This window comes from Trypanosoma conorhini (genome assembly GCF_003719485.1).
Source record: "Trypanosoma conorhini strain 025E chromosome Unknown Tco_14.4_contig_00137, whole genome shotgun sequence".
Lineage (NCBI taxonomy): Eukaryota > Euglenozoa > Kinetoplastea > Trypanosomatida > Trypanosomatidae > Trypanosoma > Trypanosoma conorhini.
The window spans coordinates 17,014-35,821 of record NW_021704220.1 but is presented as its reverse complement, the minus strand read 5'-3'; the positions used below and the strand labels follow the sequence as shown (position 1 = coordinate 35,821).

General features: G+C 60.4%; 3 protein-coding genes across 3 annotated transcripts, besides 11 other annotated features; all 3 read left to right on the top strand.

Moving 5' to 3' along the window:
• Window positions 1-51: a microsatellite.
• A 48-nt stretch (window positions 52-99) lies between these two features.
• Window positions 100-135: a microsatellite.
• Window positions 136-288: 153 nt separating this feature from the next.
• Window positions 289-313: a microsatellite.
• A 190-nt stretch (window positions 314-503) lies between these two features.
• Window positions 504-539: a microsatellite.
• Window positions 540-1,084: 545 nt separating this feature from the next.
• Window positions 1,085-1,115: a microsatellite.
• Window positions 1,116-1,369: 254 nt separating this feature from the next.
• Window positions 1,370-1,400: a microsatellite.
• A 134-nt stretch (window positions 1,401-1,534) lies between these two features.
• Window positions 1,535-1,563: a microsatellite.
• Window positions 1,564-1,950: 387 nt separating this feature from the next.
• Window positions 1,951-2,002: a microsatellite.
• A 37-nt stretch (window positions 2,003-2,039) lies between these two features.
• Window positions 2,040-2,065: a microsatellite.
• Window positions 2,066-2,114: 49 nt separating this feature from the next.
• Tco025E_03149 (uncharacterized protein) lies at window positions 2,115-4,064 on the top strand (the record flags this gene model as incomplete). The annotated part of the gene is made up of 1 exon (XM_029370071.1): window positions 2,115-4,064. The coding sequence occupies one exon, from the start codon at window positions 2,115-2,117 to the stop codon at window positions 4,062-4,064; it is 1,950 nt and encodes a 649-aa protein (XP_029229896.1).
• Window positions 4,065-4,233: 169 nt separating this feature from the next.
• On the top strand, window positions 4,234-16,101 carry Tco025E_03148 (phosphotransferase; the record flags this gene model as incomplete). Its single annotated transcript, XM_029370070.1, has 1 exon — window positions 4,234-16,101. One exon carries the CDS (start codon window positions 4,234-4,236, stop codon window positions 16,099-16,101), a length of 11,868 nt encoding a protein of 3,955 aa, XP_029229895.1.
• A 536-nt stretch (window positions 16,102-16,637) lies between these two features.
• Window positions 16,638-16,664: a microsatellite.
• Window positions 16,665-16,697: 33 nt separating this feature from the next.
• Tco025E_03147 (putative amidase) lies at window positions 16,698-18,332 on the top strand (the record flags this gene model as incomplete). The annotated part of the gene is made up of 1 exon (XM_029370069.1): window positions 16,698-18,332. One exon carries the CDS (start codon window positions 16,698-16,700, stop codon window positions 18,330-18,332), a length of 1,635 nt encoding a protein of 544 aa, XP_029229894.1.
• A 187-nt stretch (window positions 18,333-18,519) lies between these two features.
• Window positions 18,520-18,556: a microsatellite.
• Between the last annotated feature and the right edge of the window lie 252 nt (window positions 18,557-18,808).

Below are 18,808 nucleotides of genomic sequence, written 5' to 3'. Positions count from 1 at the left end.
TGTGTGTGTCTCGTGTGTGTGTGTGTGTGTGTGTGTGTGTGTGTGTCTGTGCTTGAGTGCGGGTGGCGGGAGGAAAACAAAAACTGCGCGCACACAGAGAAAACAACGACAAAAACAAAAACGCCAAAAAATCAAGACATCAAGGAATAATTAAGTTAATCTAACCTTCTCTTTCGCGTTGGTTGTGTTGGCGCAATTTATTTATCTATTTTTTTTCCCCCCTCACGGACCTTCATCATTATCATTATTAAGTTTGGCTTTTCCTGTGCCTCTCTGTCTCTTTCCCTTTGTGTGTGTGTGTGTGTGTGTGTGTTTCCTGCGTGTGCCACCGTCCTGGCTTCACCGCGCCGCTTGCCCTGCGTTGCTTCGCACTGTCTGAGGCGCGCGCAGTTCTGTTGCCCCTTCTTCTCTTTTTTCCGCCTTTTCCCGCGCTGCTTGCGGCGGCCAACCAACGGAGGAGAGCTGAGCGCCTGTGGTGCGGAACTGCCTGCGCACGGAAGGGGACCCACAGCCCACGGCACAAACACACAGACACACACCGAGACAGAGGCCGACGTAAAGACATACGGCGAGTGGGAGGGAGCGTGAGGGACCAGCGGCGGAGCGTAGTTCGTCTGCGTGAGAATAGGGTGGTTGCGTGTCTGCGATGAGTGGGGTGCGTGTGGCGTCCTTTTCCAAGTACTTCGCCATCGGCGCAACCGCGGCCGTGATGTGCTGCGCCCGCCACTACAATTGGCTGCAACACCAAATATCTAGCGACTTACAGGAGCACTACCGCAGCGTCGCACGCTACGCAGATCAGGTGGCGGACTTGGAGGCGGCGCTGGCGAGAAAAACAGCAATGAAGACAAAAGCAGTGGCGAAGGAGACACCACAGTTACACGGAGCGGCTCGTGAGGATGGGCAGAGTCGATGACGGCCTCGTCTCCTGCAATACTTGACTCTGCCTTTCTCGGGTGCGCCTGCGAGGCGGGGGAACGCGGGGGGTGGGAGTCGCTGACACGGTGACCAGGCCGCTGCCGTGGGGGATCGGGTGATTGTGGTCAGCCACGGCGGGAATACAAGTCAAAAGGTGGCGTGGCTTTGAGTGTGATGCGTGAGTGTGTGTGCGTGTGGCGAAGTATACACGGCTCGCCTTACTCCATGCCCATTCGTGTGTGTTCTTCGTGCGTCTGTGAGCGCGCCTTGTTGAAAGGCTGTGCCGCGTTGTGCGCGAGCTGCCGTCTCACGGGCTTCTGCGTGGTTCACGTTCTCTTCCGCTTCTTCCCTGGCACTCTTGCAGTATCACACATCTGGCCAGAGTACGAAGCCCACGACACCAACAGAAGCGCAAGGGAAGGAGAACTCACTGACTCTCCCACTTACTCAGATATCTATACATATAGACATATATATATATAGGTAAGGAGGGGGAGAAGCGTGTATTCGTAGTTATAAAGCTCGATAAAGTAAAAAAAAAAGTGAAACAACGATACACCGGCGGCGCGAAGCCACGTCGCCCACGGTCGCAGGACGAGGGACACTAAAGGCCCTAAAGGAAGGAAGGAAGAGAAGGAGGGAGGGCGCGGCGGCAGGAGACCCACACACACACACACTTTTTGGCGGGGCGGCGTGTGCTCCGAGAGGAATCGTGTGCGTCTTGTCATCCGCTTCCGCCTGTGGAGAGCGATTCTCCTCCATCCACGTCCCGCACTGGGCGCCCACGGAACCGCAACGGCGTTGACGAAAGACGGAGGCAACGAACGAAGGAAAACTCGAGAACGAAAAGAGATAAATCAATAACTACATAAAAAAAAAAGGCAGATACGAGGCGGGAGCGACAAGTGGCGTGCCGTGCGATTTGCCTCCCCACCAGCTTGCTTCGCTGCAGGGGAGGCCGCTCTTCTGCTTGGCTTGCGTGTGCGTTGACCCACGCACGACGCCTCGGCGGCGTTCGCCGGCCAACAAGGAAGAAGAGGAGAAAGGGAAGGGAGTAAAGTGTGTGTGAGAGAGAGAGGGAGAGTCTCTTCATTTTGGAGGAGGGCGGAGAAAAGCCTCAGTTTTTATTTCGTTTTTTTTTTTTTTTGCTTTGGCGGCAGCGGTGGCCGTGTACTGTGTGTCTGATCGCTGGCTCAATGGCGGCACGGCTGGACGCGCTGGCGCGAGAGTTCTTCACCACCTCTAGTCCCTCCACGCCGCCCCAGCCGCGGCGCCGCGATGCCGGAGGGGTTGGCGGCGGCAGCAGCCCCACAGCGGCAACGGGGGTAGGCGTGCGGGGGACAGACGGGGCCGCGACGCTTCAGCCGCCCACGTGGGAGGCGGTGGCGGATGGACACGAGACGATGGGCGATCCTCGCGGCAGTCGCAATAAGCAGCGGCGCCTGCAGCTCATGGCCCACGACGAGGCCCACTTTTTGCCGCCGTTGCTGCAGTACTTCAGTGAGTTGGCCATGGCGAGCACAGCGATGTCGTCCGCCACACACGCGCTTCTGGCTGCGCCGTCGGGTGTGGCGTCAGCGGCCACAATAGCGACGATGCGGACGGCGGCGCCAGGGCACGCGTCAGTGCGGCGTCACACAAATAAACGAGTTGTGGAAGGGGGTGGCACGGTCCTCAGGGGGCGTCGCTTGCTGGCGCATGAGCGGCATCAGGCGGAGGGTCACCTCAATGGAAATGCAGGCACGGCACCTGGATACGCCCACTCATTAAGTGGCCATCGTCCCACGTCCTTTCGTCACCTTGGCGTCTACTCCGACTACCACCTCTCGCCAGAGCGGATTGACGTGTTCGCCAATTACCCGCAGCCCCCATTGACAGACGGCGGGGCCTCCTACGAGGCGCTGGAACCGAACCATCAGAGAGGACTCAACGCCCTGGCGGCGCTGGTGGAGCAGTGCAACCGCTCCTTTGTGCAGGAGCGGGGCTCTGCGGCGGCCTCCTCGGCCCCACTCGGCAAACGAGTCTTGAATTCAGAGTCTGTTTCCGTCGGCCCGTCAAGTGCGACCGCAGGACTAAGTGACCAACGCGATGCAATCGTGAATAGACTGAACATTCTTTTACGCGACCTCGTGGCTCACGGCGAGCGCGTCCTCGCGCTGCACGTCATCATGCGGGCCATCTCATGGCGGTTTGCCAGCAAAAACGAGCGTGTCACGATTTTGTTTAACCACCTTCGCACCTGTCTACCTTCGGCCAGCATTTCTATAGTCACCCTTGCCATGGAGGTGTGGGCCCAGTTACACGTGATTGAGGCGAGTTCCTCGGTGTACCTTAGAGTCACCTCGGAGCTTCTTTCGCTGGCCTGTGACTTTTTGCACTACGATACCACGTTGGCGGAGCAGCTGTCAGGCCTTATCATCATTCGTCATGTGGCGCTGTGGCCCACGTCTCTCTACCGCGCCATCCTCTCCAACGACCGCGACTCCCTTCTTCTAGCAACTTGGACGGCGATACCGAACGATGGATCTCCGGCCTTTATTCGAGAGCTCGCGGCGGAGGCGCTACGCGCGTTATTTGTCATTGCCTTAGAACAACGAAACTACCGCTCGGTCAACACCGTGCTTCAACAGGCTATTATCCTTTTACTCGCCCCTGAGCGGAGTGTGGAGATGCCGAGCTCCTTTTCGATTTCCCCGCGACACCGGCTTGGAGGCGAGGGACCGCACGAGTTCACCCCCGTCCAGGCTGGGCAGCCACCGCAGCCTATACCACCCTTGACCTTGGCGATGCAGCAGCGTGGGGGCCCCCACAAGGGCGCTGAGGGCGAGACCCACGCCAAGGAGACGGGGGGTGCGTCCTTACAGCTCTTCGGCAAGCTGAAGCGGAAAATCACCGCATTTGGCCAGCGCCTTTTTGGTACTTCTGCAGGCCACCGCTCGATGAGTCACACGCTAAGCGCATCGGTTAACGCGGCTGCGAGCGTGCGCGAGGCCACAGCGGCGGCCCTGGAGAGAGAGTCAGTTGTTTCTCCTGGCTCTTGTTCAACACTGCCGCTATTTACCACCTGCAGGAGGAGCGGTGCCTCAGGTGCGATGCGCCGAAAAGCTGCAAGAACGCCTCTCAGAAGTTCCACAGCCGCAAACTAGTGAGACCGCTCTCCACGCTGGAACACTCGTCGTGGGAGCTTTTGTGGGTGCTGTGCGTTGCTGCTTCCCCAACTGGGAGCCCTCCGTTCTTGACCCAGCCGGCGACCACGCGGCGGTCGCGGGGCCGTACCACACCACACGCGGCACCGTAGCAGGGGCCGCTGCAAAAATGACAACGCCAGTTGGAAATACGACTAGGAGGAGCTCCGTGCGGAAACCCTCCTCGTGCTCGCACTCCTTGTGTGTTGTCAGCGTTCGCAGTGGCAGAAAGGAAGTGTATCCCGGCCACCGTGCCTCTCGCCCACCGCTGGATGTGGAGGACGATAACGTGGAGAGCACCTCGCGTAGGAGCGAGGCGGACGACGCCCGGCGGTATGCCGCGCAGTCCCCCCAGACGGAGGGCGGGCAGCGGGCGGAGGAAGGCGTGGACGCCGCGGAGGAGGAGGACGACGACGTCGACGACGATGACGACGACGACGACGACGAGGAAGACGTAGACGACGACGAGGGCGAAGGCTGGTTTAGTCTCCCCAGCTCCGCCTCCGAGGATCCCCGCCCGCTAGCGATGCCGGGACCGCTGCGTAATCGACGCACGCTGCTCCCGTCTCCGGAGCACGCGCCCACCTCCTTTTACCGTGGCTCTTACAACTCAGGGAGGGAAACCAGCGCAGCCGCGGCTGCTGCCACGACCCCGACGGTGGCGGCGGTGGCAGCTGCCGCCGCCGCGGGTACGACCGCTGGCGAGGTAGGAAGAGTCAAGGCGGAGTCCGTATCGCCTTCGTTGGCTTCCGCCCCGAGGCAGCATCCGCCACTTCATCCCCGGCACTCCCATCAAAGGCTGCGTCAGGCAGGGTTTGGCGAGCGGCAATCTCGACGAGCATCGCTTCAGATGAATCTCGGCAGCCGTAAGTCGGCAGAGTTGGAAAACTTACTTCCCCCGGCCACAATGCGCAGCCTGTTGTCACTTTGCTACTCATGTGGCACACACGACGCGGCGATTGTGTGCCCACAGTTTTCCTCGGTCCCCCTGTCGCTGTATACAGAGCGTCTCTTGCCCATTCTAGCCCTCTACAGCCCACGTAGCCTGACGCGCGAGGACGTCTTGATGGCGCTGCGCTTACTCATTGGTCGTGCTGTTTCGACCTTTCACGAGACTGTGGAGGCCCTCCCGTGTGTTGGAGGTGGTGAAGACGTACATCGGGTTGCGGCCAGGGCGGCGATAAGTCGCGGGAACGCCCTTCGGAGTCTTGCGCTGATCAATATTGGGCTCTTTCTCGCCGCTATAGTCAGCTCCCATGCTGAGATGTTTCAGACGGCCTTTATGCAGAAAGTTTACCCCATCCTCTTCTGTGCGCTGCAGTACGACACACCGAGCTACTGCCCCGCCGCCTTTCCCGTCCTTGCCTTGCTGGTGCACAACATTCCCGCGGGGTGCCTTGAGCGTTTCCAGCCTATTGTGAAGCAGCTGACGGAGATGGCCCTCTCCGCCCCCTTCACCACAGAGATGACGGGCGTGGCTGCGAAGGTGTGCGACATTTATCCGGAGCTGCAGCCGAGGTGCCAAACCACCCTTCTGCAGCGCATTGCTGAGGTCCTTACCGAGACTGGGTCCCGGCGGGACGCTCGGGCGGGTGGAGCCGATGCAAGGCGCGACGGTAGACGAGCAAGGACGAGCCCGCTACTTGAAGCGTGTGACGACCCCACCACGTTTTTGGCCACAAGCTTTTTTAACTTGGAGGAAAAGATTATGTGTTTTCGGGTACTGCAGGGGTTTTGCATGGAGTGGGAAGGCACCGCCTTCTTCTTCCTGGAGGTGTGCATGCAGTACATGTCGCACCGTCACGCGGCGCTGCGGCGGGAGTGCGTTCTCTCATGCGTCAACCTGCTGCTCTCCGACTGCTTCCGAGCGCTGCCGCAGAAGGCAGGCAGAGGCGCGGCCGTGGGTGGACGCGTGAAGCGGGCAACATGTAAGCCACGACATTTATTTGTGACCAGCCCCGACACGAATACGGATCATGCCTCCACGCGCGCCGCCAGGCCGATGCTGAACGCACGGACTGCGGGCGCGGGGGGCGAGTACAGGTCGACGCAAATGGGGGGTCGTTTCTTGCGCCGGGGAAGCCTCACGGCCGCCGCCTCTGCCGCCAATACGTCGACGACGACGACGATGACGACGCCAACGACGACAGCGACGACGACGCGGACGAAGAGGATGTCAGAAGCGACAACGGGTACGGTCAGCAACGCGGAAGCGAACGACGCCCAGGCGCCGGCGATGGAGAGTGAGGTGGCCGTCACCTGCGACAGACACACGGGTCGTTCACACATCAACACTTTGCGCGAGGTCCTGCACCGGCTCGTGGAGGTTGCCGTGTGCGATCCAGAGGAGACCATCCGCCACGTGGCCCTCAAGAACCTCACACCCGAGACAGACCAATTCATCTGCACGCACGTAGAGGTTGTGGAGCTTCTCTTTTACGCCTTCAACGACGAATATATGCCTAACCGGGTGGAGGTGGTGCGACTTCTGCGCCGCCTGACGCAATACGCCTTCTCCGGCATCTACCCACGGCTGCGAAAATTGTTTTTGCAGATGCTGCACGACTTCCAGGAGTGCGTCTTTCTCTCCGCCTCTCACCATGGGGGAACACCGTCCACGACGACGAAAATCGACGCGGAGCAACTGCAACTGTTCTTTGAGCTGGCGCAGGCGGTCCCCTACTCCATTCCGCTTCACTTGGACAGCCTCATACGGCTGCTGCGGCAGGTACTGCTGCCGTGCCACGCAGCTGAGCGGGGTACGGTGATTATCGCCCTGCACATGCTCTCGTACCTGATGGATGAAAGCACACGTGAGGAGTGGGATAAGTTTGAGCCGCTGTTGGAGCTCCTTTCAGAACAGTTGCTGCTTCGCGACGGTGATGCAGACCGCCTGCATGCGGCCATTAGGGCCCTGCAAAGGGTCATTCAATACTTTGTTGTTGCAAAGCCTTTTTACAACTCAAATGGACTACAGACAATTATTGCTAGCCTGCAGTCACTGCTGTACCAAAAACCATCGATTGGTTCCGAGTTGTCTCTCTCGGTGCTGAAGCTGCTTGGCACCATCAGCTCTATTGAACCCTTTCACCAACAGGAGGAAAACCACGACACCACGCTGCTCCTTGGCCACCCAGAGTACAAGCACAGGTTACCATTTGTTCTGCACGCCAATCTAGAGGGCGTTTTGCCGGGCAATGAATCCTACAGCCAGATAGAACTGCAGTTTACGGAACGGCTGTGGCCCGATATTATCTTGCGTGTCCTCCTCCGCACCTTTTTTGAGGCTCTCGACGGTGTGCTTACCTTTACCAATGAGGAGATAGGGGCCTGCCTGCAGGCAACCGTGGCCATCCTGCGCGAGGCAGGGACGTTGCAGAGCCTGGAGCATTACCTGCCGTCGCTGTTGAGTGTGCTTACCGGGCTCTTTTCTCGGGATGGGGCGGATTCCCCGCTGCGCGTGTCAACCATGGAGAACCTTGCGGAGCTGGTGCATCTTTCTGGTCGCACCATTGCACCCATGTACGCCCTCCTGGTGGCCTTCCTTGAGCAGCACTGGGTCTCCTCCTGGTATGCGCTTCCCAGCTGCTGCAAGCTACTCATGGCACTCTGCAATGTAGTTCCGGATTTGGCGCAGGAGCACTGCGAAAAGTTCCTTTCGCTGCTGCTGGGCGAATTAATGCGACTGGTTGGGGAGATGTCCCCGGCGCCTAGGGCCACCAACGCGCAGCAGCTGCGGAGTGAGGTCTCCACTCTCACCCGTGCCTCCGCGGTGGGGATGCACGCCACTTCCGGCGTTATACATGAGGTGCTGAAGGCGATGCACTCCCTCCTTCCCATCGCGGACCAGTCAGCCATACAGTCCGCCTGCCTGGCGCTTGCGCAGCTGTTGCCAAATCCCGCAAGTACGTCAGGCCCGCTGGAGCTCGCGGGGGCGTGCGACGTACCGGCCTCTTCCTCCTCCTCCTTTGCCGCCCCTCCCACGACCTCGTTCGACACCGAGGTGAGCTACGTCATTGCGCAGTTCTTGGTGGAATTTTTGGACGACTGTGACGTGACGACCAAGGCGACGGCGGTTGTGGAGAGCGTCTTGCTGCAGCTCTGGCACTATGCACAAGCCCACAAGGCAATGCTGCAGTTGGTTGCGGGGACGCAGCGGAGCGAGCTAACGCGGGCGAGGCAACGCGATCGACGGCAGGAAAAGGAATGGCATTGGCTGCGACGCGGCTCATTCGCGCGACAGCAGGGCAACAAGCTTCCAGCGACGCCCGCCACGACGCGCATGTTACTAGAGCAGGAGCTGCGACGCCGACGCGGGGACCAGACGATGTGGTTCAACCGCTCTTCGCTTGCGCGTCTGCTGATTACGCCGGAGGCCACGGCCGGGGATGTCGCAGAAAAGTATTCCTTTCCCTTCCCCTTCCAGGAGACAATTACCTCGTGGGAGTCGCCGGTTGAACTGGACCTTCTCGCGTGTGTGTTTGTTGTGGCTGGTCGTTGCCGACTTCCTGCCGTCTCCTACGACCTCATGATTGGCGAGTACCTGCAGCAGCGCTTTGATCCCGGCAGCCCGGTGGTGAAGTTCTTTCGCGCCGTCACATCCCCGCACTACCGCCTCTCCCTTTTACCGTTGGGGGCTCAGCAACCACAAGCCCCACCAGCGCCACCGCCACCACAAATGCAGCCAAATCAGGAACAGGCGCGGGGCAGGCGGGCTGCGTCTAGTGCGTCAGGCCACGGGACTGCCGACGTTCCGATTTCAGAGGCAATGTCGCCGGGGTCGCTTGCGGATAGGCCGTGCGGCGGCAACTTATCTCTCAGGAGCAGAGAGGAGGAGCCACCGCACTCCACGCCTATTCCAATTCGTGCGCAGAAGCCGCCGCTAAAGAGCTCGCGCTCCTCGTCGGTCTCCTCGCTCCCGGTCGTGTCGTCGTCGTTGGCGACGCTGTCAATCTCGGGCGTGGAGAGTGCGACACAGGTGCTGTTGGCGAGAGCGGTGACGCCGGAGTCGGGGCGCGGCAGTGGGAGAAGGGCCGCCTCCTCGGTTGGGCGTGGCATCAGCGGCCTTTCGTGCGCGGACTCCGCCGCGGCTCCGGTGGTTTCGGTGGTTCCTGTTGGCGGCGGTGGCGGAATCCACAGACAGTGGGGGATGCAGCGCCAGCTGGACTTCTTTTCGAGCGAAAGCAACAGCGCCGCAAACAACAACATTGGGGGGACGCTTCATGTAGACGACGAATGCCCGCTGGCTGTTGAGGGGGAGGAGAAAAGCAAGCGGCAGGAGGCCGCCACGGCGTATGATAGCGATAACGACGAGGACGACAACGACAACGACGAGGGGAGCTATGCGACGGAGGAGCAGCGCCTCTTTCTGCAGCATGAGAAACTCTCCAGCAGCGAGTGGCGGCCGTGGTTTGAGCTCTTCTGCACCATGCTTGTGGACAGTAGTGATCACGTGTGTGTGAGCATTTGCTCGACGCTCGTGCGACGACACTTCAGCATTTTTGCCTCAGATTTGATGCCCATCGCCTTCCTGTCGCACCTCACAAAGTACGACGACAGAGGCGTGCTGCGGTGGATGCGGCTTATCTGTGAATTTGTGCGTCTGCATGAAAATTTACCGCAGACCATTGCCGCCGAGATGGCGCGGTTGGCGCACTACATTCGTCTCTATAGCCCCTCGCTCTTCTCCAGGCCTCTTGCGCGGGCGATTGAGCAGACGTACATCACACTGGACCTCGTCTCTGTGCTTGCCGAGCGTGCCCTCAACTCCCCACTTCTGTTGATGTGCACCCTGCAGCAACTACTTGGCGGTTTCTCCTGGGAGGCGCTGGCACGTCTGACTATGGCCGTGGGGGACGTGAACTACGAACACGACCTACGATTGTTCTCACGAAATCCGTTGCTGCGTCGAGCGGCGCATCAGTTGCTGCAGGCCAGGCGACAAAAGTGTCGGACAGGCGTCGACCACGGTGGCGGCAATCCCACCACGGAGAAACTCAGTTCCTTCACCGATGCGCTTCCGTGGGAGACGCAGCAGGGCGCCCACGGTGGCGGTGATGCCATTTCGGCCGCAGCGACTGTCTCTGCACTGGGCACAGAAGGGAATGCAGAGGACTGCACGCTGCCCACCATCTTTCTTGAGTTGGGATGGTTCGAGGCAGCACTAGGACAGTACCTGCGTTCTATTTGGGCGACGCTGCGGGTGCTTGCTGTCGGCAGTGGCAGCGGCAGTGGCAGCGGCAGCGGCAGCGCGGTTCCCACGCAGTTGCCGAGTCCGCGGTTGTCTCTAAGTGACGTGGTGGGTGCGATGCGCTGCTACATGCGCGTGTATGACTTTGAGAGTATTATAAAACTGTGGCAGAGGATCAAAGATGCCCCTTTCGCCCCTGAGGAGGGGGCGACGTCGACGCCGGCGGCGGCGGCGGAGGAGCAGCAGCAGGAGGAGTTTTTGCAGCGCAAAATGCTAGGGACAACATGGACGCCCACCGCGGGGGGGCCCATCCTTCCGCACATCACACGCTACGTTGTGTCGGCGGCGCGGGCGCTCGCTCGCTGGGATCTTGTGGACGAGATCCACTACAGCCGCTTCCTTGCCGACACCAGGGGCGAGCGCGACTGGTGCTCTCGCAGTTACGGAGGCCTTCCATTTCACAAGCAGACGGAGATCTTCCGTGCCGCCGCGCTGACGGCGGCAAAGGAGTACGAGCAGGCAAAGGGCATACTCAGCGACCTGCGGACGGCGCTACGCGACGCCTACGCCGTCTTTCATGCCGAGAACGCCCGACTGAGGTTTGAGCTGCACATCATGTTCCAGGAGATCTCTGACCTCGAGGAGGGCATAGACGCGGTGGAGCTGAAAACGGCACACGGGGACTCCACAAGCAAGGTTGTGGGCCCGGCTCCTTCTATAGCGACCCTCGCGGGAACAATCGCCCCTGCGGCGACGGCGACGACGAACCCGACCGCCGCAGCAGCAGCTGAGGCTGCTGGTGGCGCCGGCGGTGGTGGCACTACCGACAATCGGAGGGATAACTCCGCCACGGCTGCTGCTAATGGTAGTGGTGGTGGTGGGGGACGTGATGGTGTGGAGCCGCAGCAAAGTAGATGGCGCGGAAAGGTTGCGTACACGGAGGCAACGCTGCGGCGTCTGAAGAACATTGCCGGAAGACCGCTTCCTGCCCACAGTACCGTGGTGCAGCGGTTTGAGCTCATTGCCCTGCGGAGTACGCTTGCGTCCCCCGACTGGCAGCTGCGGAACATTCTGGAGCTCTCTGAGCATATTCTGCGCAAAGGTATGCCCAAACGGGCTGCTAGCACGCTTGCTTACTTCTATTCCCTTCCTCTCGATAACACGGACACGCTAGAGGAGAGGAAGTACCGCGACACCCTATTGCTGGAGAAGTATCGTATCGAGCTGCAGCATTTGTTTCGCACGCGGGATTTGGACTATCTGCACAATGAAATCACCGAGGAGTTAATGCTGAGGTGCCACACCGGGTTCATGCATACACCGCGTTCGATGCGGGTACTGGACACCGGTGAGATAGCCGTTGATGCCTTTCTTGGCTCAGGGCCTGTGACGGAGAAGCAGGCGGAGTTGCTTTTGCTCCACATTGAGTGTCAGCGTAAGTTAAATACGGTGCATCAGCAGCGACGGCGCTTTTCACTGGCGCCGTCACCCAAGCTGGTGCCTCACCCACACACACCTGCTGCCTCATTGGGCGAGTTTGGAATGACTTCACGGGCATTCCTCAACTCCGCCTCCTCGCGCGATGCCGCCCTGCTCGATGGGGAGGAGGATGAGTACAACCCCGCCTACGGCCTTCTGCGTGAGTACCGCATTATGGAGCACATTATTGGCTCCTCCATCACCTTGGCGTCGGTGTGGCGGGAATTTGGGCTCCTGTTATTCGACGTTTGCATGGCCATCTACGCCGAGTGGGACGTCACGCGGGAGCCGGAGACGCTTGACAACTTCTGCGTGCAGTCCGAGAAGGCCATCAGTGCGTTGCAGAAGTCGGTGCAATTTTGGAGTAGTGCGACCTTCACCGCCATCTCAGGCGTCGGCCCCTTCACGACGCACTCCGCACGTCGCGCTCGCCACGCGCGCTCCGCACTACCAGCGATGCATCTTCTGCTGAAGGCGCTTCACCTCGCACTTAAGCTGGAGGAGATTGGCACGGATGGCGTGGGCATGGAGGAGAAAAAAAATAACGCGACGGGCGCCTTGGACGCCGCGACCGCCCGACCCGCATCGGGTTCGGCGGCGCCGGAGCGAAGTGAGGCGTGGGATCGCGGCACAGGCATCGCCCATCTCGACTTCTCCCCCGCCATGCACCTTCACTGGGGGTACGTCCTGCCTATCCTCGTAAACGCCGCGGCGCGCCACCGCAAGCTCCGCGCCGCGGTGCGTGAGATGTGCGCCCAGTCCCGCGTGATGCTCTACCAGTGCGTGTTTCACCTCGTCTCCACCTTTGAGCATAGCCACCCCTCCTTCCTCGCGCTGGAGGAGGCCAGCCGCGCGGAGGTGCTCCACTACGACGCGGCGTACCCGTGCAGCGGGCTCTGTTCACTTCCCTCCTCTGCCCCGCACGCGGCAACGGCGTCCACGCCAGCGACGTACCTCGCGGAGGAGGCGGTGGCTGAGGACGCCATGGGGCGAACGGCCCCGCGCCGCCCCGGAGCCGCATCCGCGGACTCCACACTCGACCTGCGGCAGCCGCGAAGACCGGGAGCCGCAGTTGGGCCGCTCTCTCTGCTGGGGAGCCCCAGCAACTGTGAGGAGGAGCGGCGGCTGCTGTCGTCTCCGCGCGACACCCGGAACCCTCAGCAACCCCATCAGCCGCCGCCCCCAACTTGGCATCCGCGTGACATTTGCCCTTCTCAGCTGCTTCCGCAGCAGGAACGGCATAAGCACCACCACCACCACTACCACCACCAGCAGCAGCAGCAGCAACAGCAGCATACCCATCATCATCAGCCGAAGCAGTGGCGCTCCGCCATGCTTCTCAAGCTCGCAGAAAACGGGCCAGAGTACAAGTTGATTATTTCACAAACCTTGCAGCTTTGTGAGTTTTTGCGAAATGGCAAGGAAAAGTTGCTTGCTCTGGGCGCGTGCACCTTGCCGATGCCTACGTGGCTGCTTCAGCACCACATGGTGGAGGTCGACGCAAACGCGCAGGAGTCGCAGAAGGGCCAATCTGCGAATATGCGGAGTTTTCTCAACACTACCGACAACCACACGCAGACGGAGAGAGAACCCGGTCCTAGGAATCACGATGGCGCCAACGCCGCCGCCTCGTCCCCCGGTGCCACCATTCAGGGAGGTGGCTGTAAAGCGTCACCGCGTGTTTTGCATGTACGGAGAAAAGTTTATTCCTTGTCGTCTGAACGTCGGCGTGAGGAGGTCTTTCTGTTTTTCCTTTCAGACGGGGCAGGGCTGCGTTTCCACAGTATTGGAGTTGCGGAGGACACGGCCACGTTGGCTGTTTTCTCCCCATCCCCCCTCACGGAGTGTCATGAGGCACACCCGACTATGATGGACACTGCTGCTGCCAGCGCGATGATGCATGCCGTGCCCACCTCAAGCTTCACTGCGCATGGAGGAAGTGACATCACATCCTGCGGCGCACAACCGCACCCGGCTCTGGCGACGACCTGGAGTAACAGGACACCCTCGATAGAGCTGGTAGATCACACCGCCTTTATTCGTCCGTTGGCCGCGATGGAGAGTGCCGTGGGTTATCTTTGCGGAAGTCTTCCCACGCGGTACATGCGGACCCCGCTGGTGCTGCCGGTTGGCATTCAGGAGTTCATCACACAGTTGCCAGACCGTGTCGTCTCTTTCTCCAGTTGGCAGGTGACGCTGCCGCCGTCGTTGCAGTGCAGCTGCACCTCCTCCATGCTGCGGCAACCGTCCTCGCTCTTCCACATTGTGTCCGAGTACAACGCCCGGGACCCGGACGGGAGCGCGATGCCGCCGGAAGGACCACAAGATCATCACCCGCAACAACATCCTGAACGCGGGCGAGAGTGGGTTTCTGCGCGCAAAAGCATTCAACGCGAAGGGACGCCCGCGTCGTCCGTACAGGAGGGAAAGAGACTGGAAAGCGTTGGGGCGGGAGCTGCCTCAAGAGCGCATCGAAATCGAAGAGAACTTCTCACGCGCTACGAGCGCCTTCTGGAAATTGCGTTCGATGATGGCAAGCCTTGGCCGCTCTTCAGTTTCATGCGCCGCGTGCTGTCCTCGAAAAAACTCTCCGAATCGGAATATCCTCGAGCCGCCTCACATTTGCTAACTCTGCTGGAGGGTGTGAAAGAGGCGTTGCAGCAGCACCTGCGCGAGGCGGAGGAGGTGCCGAAAAAGGCAGGAAAAGGGGAGCAGGAAAGGCGTCGGGCCTCTTCTTCCAATGCGTGGAGTGACGAGCACCACCTGGGCGAGGGACGCAGCTCCGCTACCGCGTCTACGCGTAACAAGGGATGGAAAACGGTGCAACTTCGCGCGGCGCCGCTAACTAAACTGCGCCTAGCCATTCTCAAGGCAGAGGCCCCGCGGCACTCCCAACTGCTACTTCGGTCCTTTCAGGCGATGTCGGCCGACGCCGCACAGTGGATAGATGCCGTACACCTCTACACCAGGGAGCTGGCGGAATGGAGCATGCTGCAGTATCTGTTTGACGCGACGCATCGGGAGAGCACCACGTTTTTTGTCGAGCTCGCCTCTGGGCATGTGGCGTCGCTTCATCTTGGCGTTCATGCCCTTCAGCCTTTGCCACGGAGTTTGGCGGCGCAACCGCGTCCCGGCGCCTCCACAGTCGGCGGTAACGTGACGGAGGAGGAAGAGTTGGAGGGGGCTGCGCCGAACCAATCCCCATTTCCATGCACAGATCCGACTATTTTTCGTCTCACGGGATGCCTTGTAGGGGCGCTGCCGTTAAAATGCCCCTATAACGTCTTTCTTGGCGGGGCAACCCAGTGTCTCTACGCCACCCTGCGCTATAGTCGTGATCTTGCCGGCATCGTGAAGTTTGGCCTGCAAGACATGAAGTGCTTCGCGTGGCGGGGCGCCACGCTGGCGCAGTCTCTGCCGGGTGACGGCTTGGACACGGATGCGGCAATTCGCGGCGGCATTGTGACGCTGTTGCCGGAGGTGCCCAGTCGAGAGTGTGTCCGATGTATGGCCCCAGCCGCGCTGCTGCAGCCGGCTGAGGCCTCCACGAGCGCCTCTATCGTGGCGCCCTCGTTGGAGGATGCCCTCAGCAGCCTTCCGGTGGAGGGGGCGACGCAGATGGTGGCGTTGGACGCCACCACGGTGGAACTCGCCTCCGCTGCGCCGAGTCCGACGAAGGCGTCAGAAACGACCGCCCTCGTGCTCGGCAGCGAACTGGCACACGACGCTGTAGGGAAGCCTGCGGCATCGGAATCCCATCGTGAGGAAGAGCGTAGACGTCTGCCTGCTGTGGCGGTTACGGCGATGGATGCCTCTGCCTCAGCCGCAGTGACGAGAACAACACCAACGGCAACGCTCTCCGCGTTGGACGGCGCGCAGAAAACGTCTTCTACAATGAGTACAACAGCGCCTTGCACGTGGGGGTCGAGGGTGACGGCGCCGCATCACGTTCCCCCACCGCCACGCCTCTTTGACGCCGCCTCCATCCTTGTAAAACTCATGGATGACCGGCTGCCCATGATTGACGAGCCAGTCTGCACGGGCTTTACCGAACCCAAGTTGGGGGGCTCCGATGACCTTATTCAGCTTTACCACGGTGACGGCGGCACAATGAACCAACGGGCTTTCTTCATGGACGCCGCGAAGGCGCCTATGCCGCCACTGAAAGCGGCAGATGGGGCTGTGACGGAGCAGCAGCACCGTGCCGAGGCGGTGGATACTGTTGAAGACAGGGTACAGCAACTCATTCGCGCCGCCATAAGCCAGGATAACCTGTTAGGGACTCCAGCGTATCCGCATCGCTGGTGTCGTTGGTCTCCACAGTGGTAGAAAAACAGTGGTGAAAAGAAAGAGAGAGGGAGAAAAAGGAAAAGGAGGAAATGATCGTAAGTAAAGAATAAAATATGGTCTCTAGTGAATTTGGGCCATTTTTTTTTCTTGCTGGGTTATCCTCCACACAAGCCTTCCCCACCATTATTTATTTATTTGCTTTGTCTTTGATATTGATTTCTGCATGGACTGTGGGCGAAGTATGCGTGCCCGCATTGTATGGGCCTCGACGCGCACCTTTGGTTGATGTAAGTGCAAAAATGTTGCATGCACACACACACGTCTGCGAAAGTGGTGCTATTTGACGCGGTTATTGGGGGACGCCAGTGAGATTTTTTTTTCCTTCCTTCTTTTGCGTGCATCCCCATTGCTCTCGCGTCCTCTTCGTTTGGTTTCTCTCCATTTCCTCCTTCTTGGGGGAGAAGGCTGGGAGCGCGAAGGGGAGAGCCTTGCGGGCGGAGGGGGAGGGAACCGGCCGAAGTTCCACTTGCCGCGGGCGAGGCGGCGGCGGCAACCCAGCCGAGAACAACGATACCTGGTGGTGGTGGCGGCGGCGGTGGCGGCAATAATTTAGCTGCAACGCAAAGCAACGAGAGATGCTCGGGGACTTAAGTGTTCGGCGGGCGATGAGTCGCCTGCACAACAAGACGGCGGAGCAGCGGCGGGTGGTGGACGAGATGCGGCAGCGTGCCGAGGCGCTCACGGGAAGTGGACGGGCCTCGGCAAAGGCGAAGAATAAGAAGCCGCCGCCGCTGTGCTTCGTTGAGGTGGCAGGGGAGGCGGACCTCAAACAAGGTTTCTTTCCTGACGGCATGCTAAGCGGTGTCGCCATTGGCGTCTCGGATGCGCTGGACGTGCTGGAATTTCGCACGCGCTACGGGGCGGAGTCGCCGCTGCTACACCAGATGCCACACACGGAATTCGCCTTTGTCTCTTGGCTGCGCCGCCGCGGCGCCCGGTTCATTGGAAAGCTGGCCTGTAAGACACCGCTGACGATGGGCGAGGCAAGCGTGCTTGTCCCGGAGCACCCTGCGGCCGCGGCGGTGCATCTGAAGGCATGTAATTACGCCATTGGATCCGCCCTCATGGGGCCGGCGGCTCTGAGCTCACCGGTGCACTACGACGTCGCTGCATTTAAGCCCACTGCACAGTGCTTCGCCACCTTCACGGGAGGATACCGCTTGAGTATTCCTTCCATGTCTATTGGTATAACAGCGGCCCGCCTCGACGACATCTTCTATCTCTGGGAAGTGTTTACCTCCGCTATTCAGCCGGGCTACTTTCTTGACGAGAGCCAACGAGAGCCAGGTGGCGGTGGCAGCAGCACCGGCACCGATCAGGACAGCAAAACCCATGGCGTTAGCGGCAGCAGCAGCAGCAGCAGCAGCACCAGAACCAGAACCAGCGTCAGTGCTGGTAGTAGCAACAGGAGTGGTGGTGGTGTTGCGGCTGGGGGCGCTGCCAGACCGTCGAGGAGCGTAAGCTACATGGGCTTTGATAAAGTCAGCATGTCAGGTTCACCGAAGGAGCTCCGGGGTCGTCACACGGAACTGTCGGTCGGCTACCCCGCCGACTGGATTGACAGCCTCTGCCAGGAGCGGCTGTTGTCCGCCGACGAGTTTCGCCGCCGCATTCTCCGCCTTGTCACGACGCAGAATGCGATGCGCAAGAATGAGCTGCTGGAGGTCATCCCACTGACGCTGGACGTTGACCTCGAGGTGGTGTTCAAGGCCATCCAAACCATTTCCCTCTATGAACTTTCACGGGCGGTCGACGGCCTCTTCGCCCCTGCAGGCCACGGCGGTGGCAGGGCGTCGTCGTCGCGCCCCTCCACAATGTCGCAGTCGGGGCTACTGGATGAGCTTCCGGATGAGTTGGTGCCAGCCATCTTCAACGGCAGGGCGCTGACAAGTCTCGATTACCAGCGGGCCCTGCGAACCCGCGAAAATGTTGCGCGGGCCACGGCAGAGCAGTTTCGCGATGTGGATCTTATTGTAACACCCATCTTGTCGGAGCCGTACGTCAGCGGCAGCATGCGCAGCATCGCCCCTCTACTCCCCTTCTCGCTGGGTGGCAACCCGATGGTCTCCGTGCAGCTGGAGGCGGACCTACCGGTGGCGTTGATCGGGGAGCTGGGGCGCGACACAGGGCTGTTTGAGGACAGCACCACATTCCTTCAATTTGTTCGCGGGACATCTCCGCCCTGGTGGCGCCGAAAGTTCATGAGCTGACCGCGTTCTTTAGGCCACCAGCGTGTAATTTGTTGTTGTTGTTGTGTGCCTTGTGGGCCACTTGTTGCTGTGCGTTTCCCGGGTTTCCTGACTTGTTCCGCCACAAACACTTCCTTGCCAGAGCGACCGCTTCTCCATTTTTTTCATTCTCTGTTTGCTTGGCGCTTCACCGCAACTAAGTTTTCTCCACACGCACACACGCACACACGCACACGTACACACACGCCCCCTCCCCCTTCCCGCACGAGCGTATGCGCGTGCGGTGCCCCGCCGCCGTGATGAGAGACGAGCTTAGGACACCTTTGGACGCGGATTGCCGCGCGTGAAAAGCAAATGCCTTATCGATTCGTACCCTGAGCCGCACACGCGCACACACCCCCTCCCCCTCCCCACACGAGCGTATGCGCGTGCGGCGCCCCGCCGCCGTGATGAGAGACGAGCTTAGGACACCTTTGGACGCGGATCGCCGCGCGTGA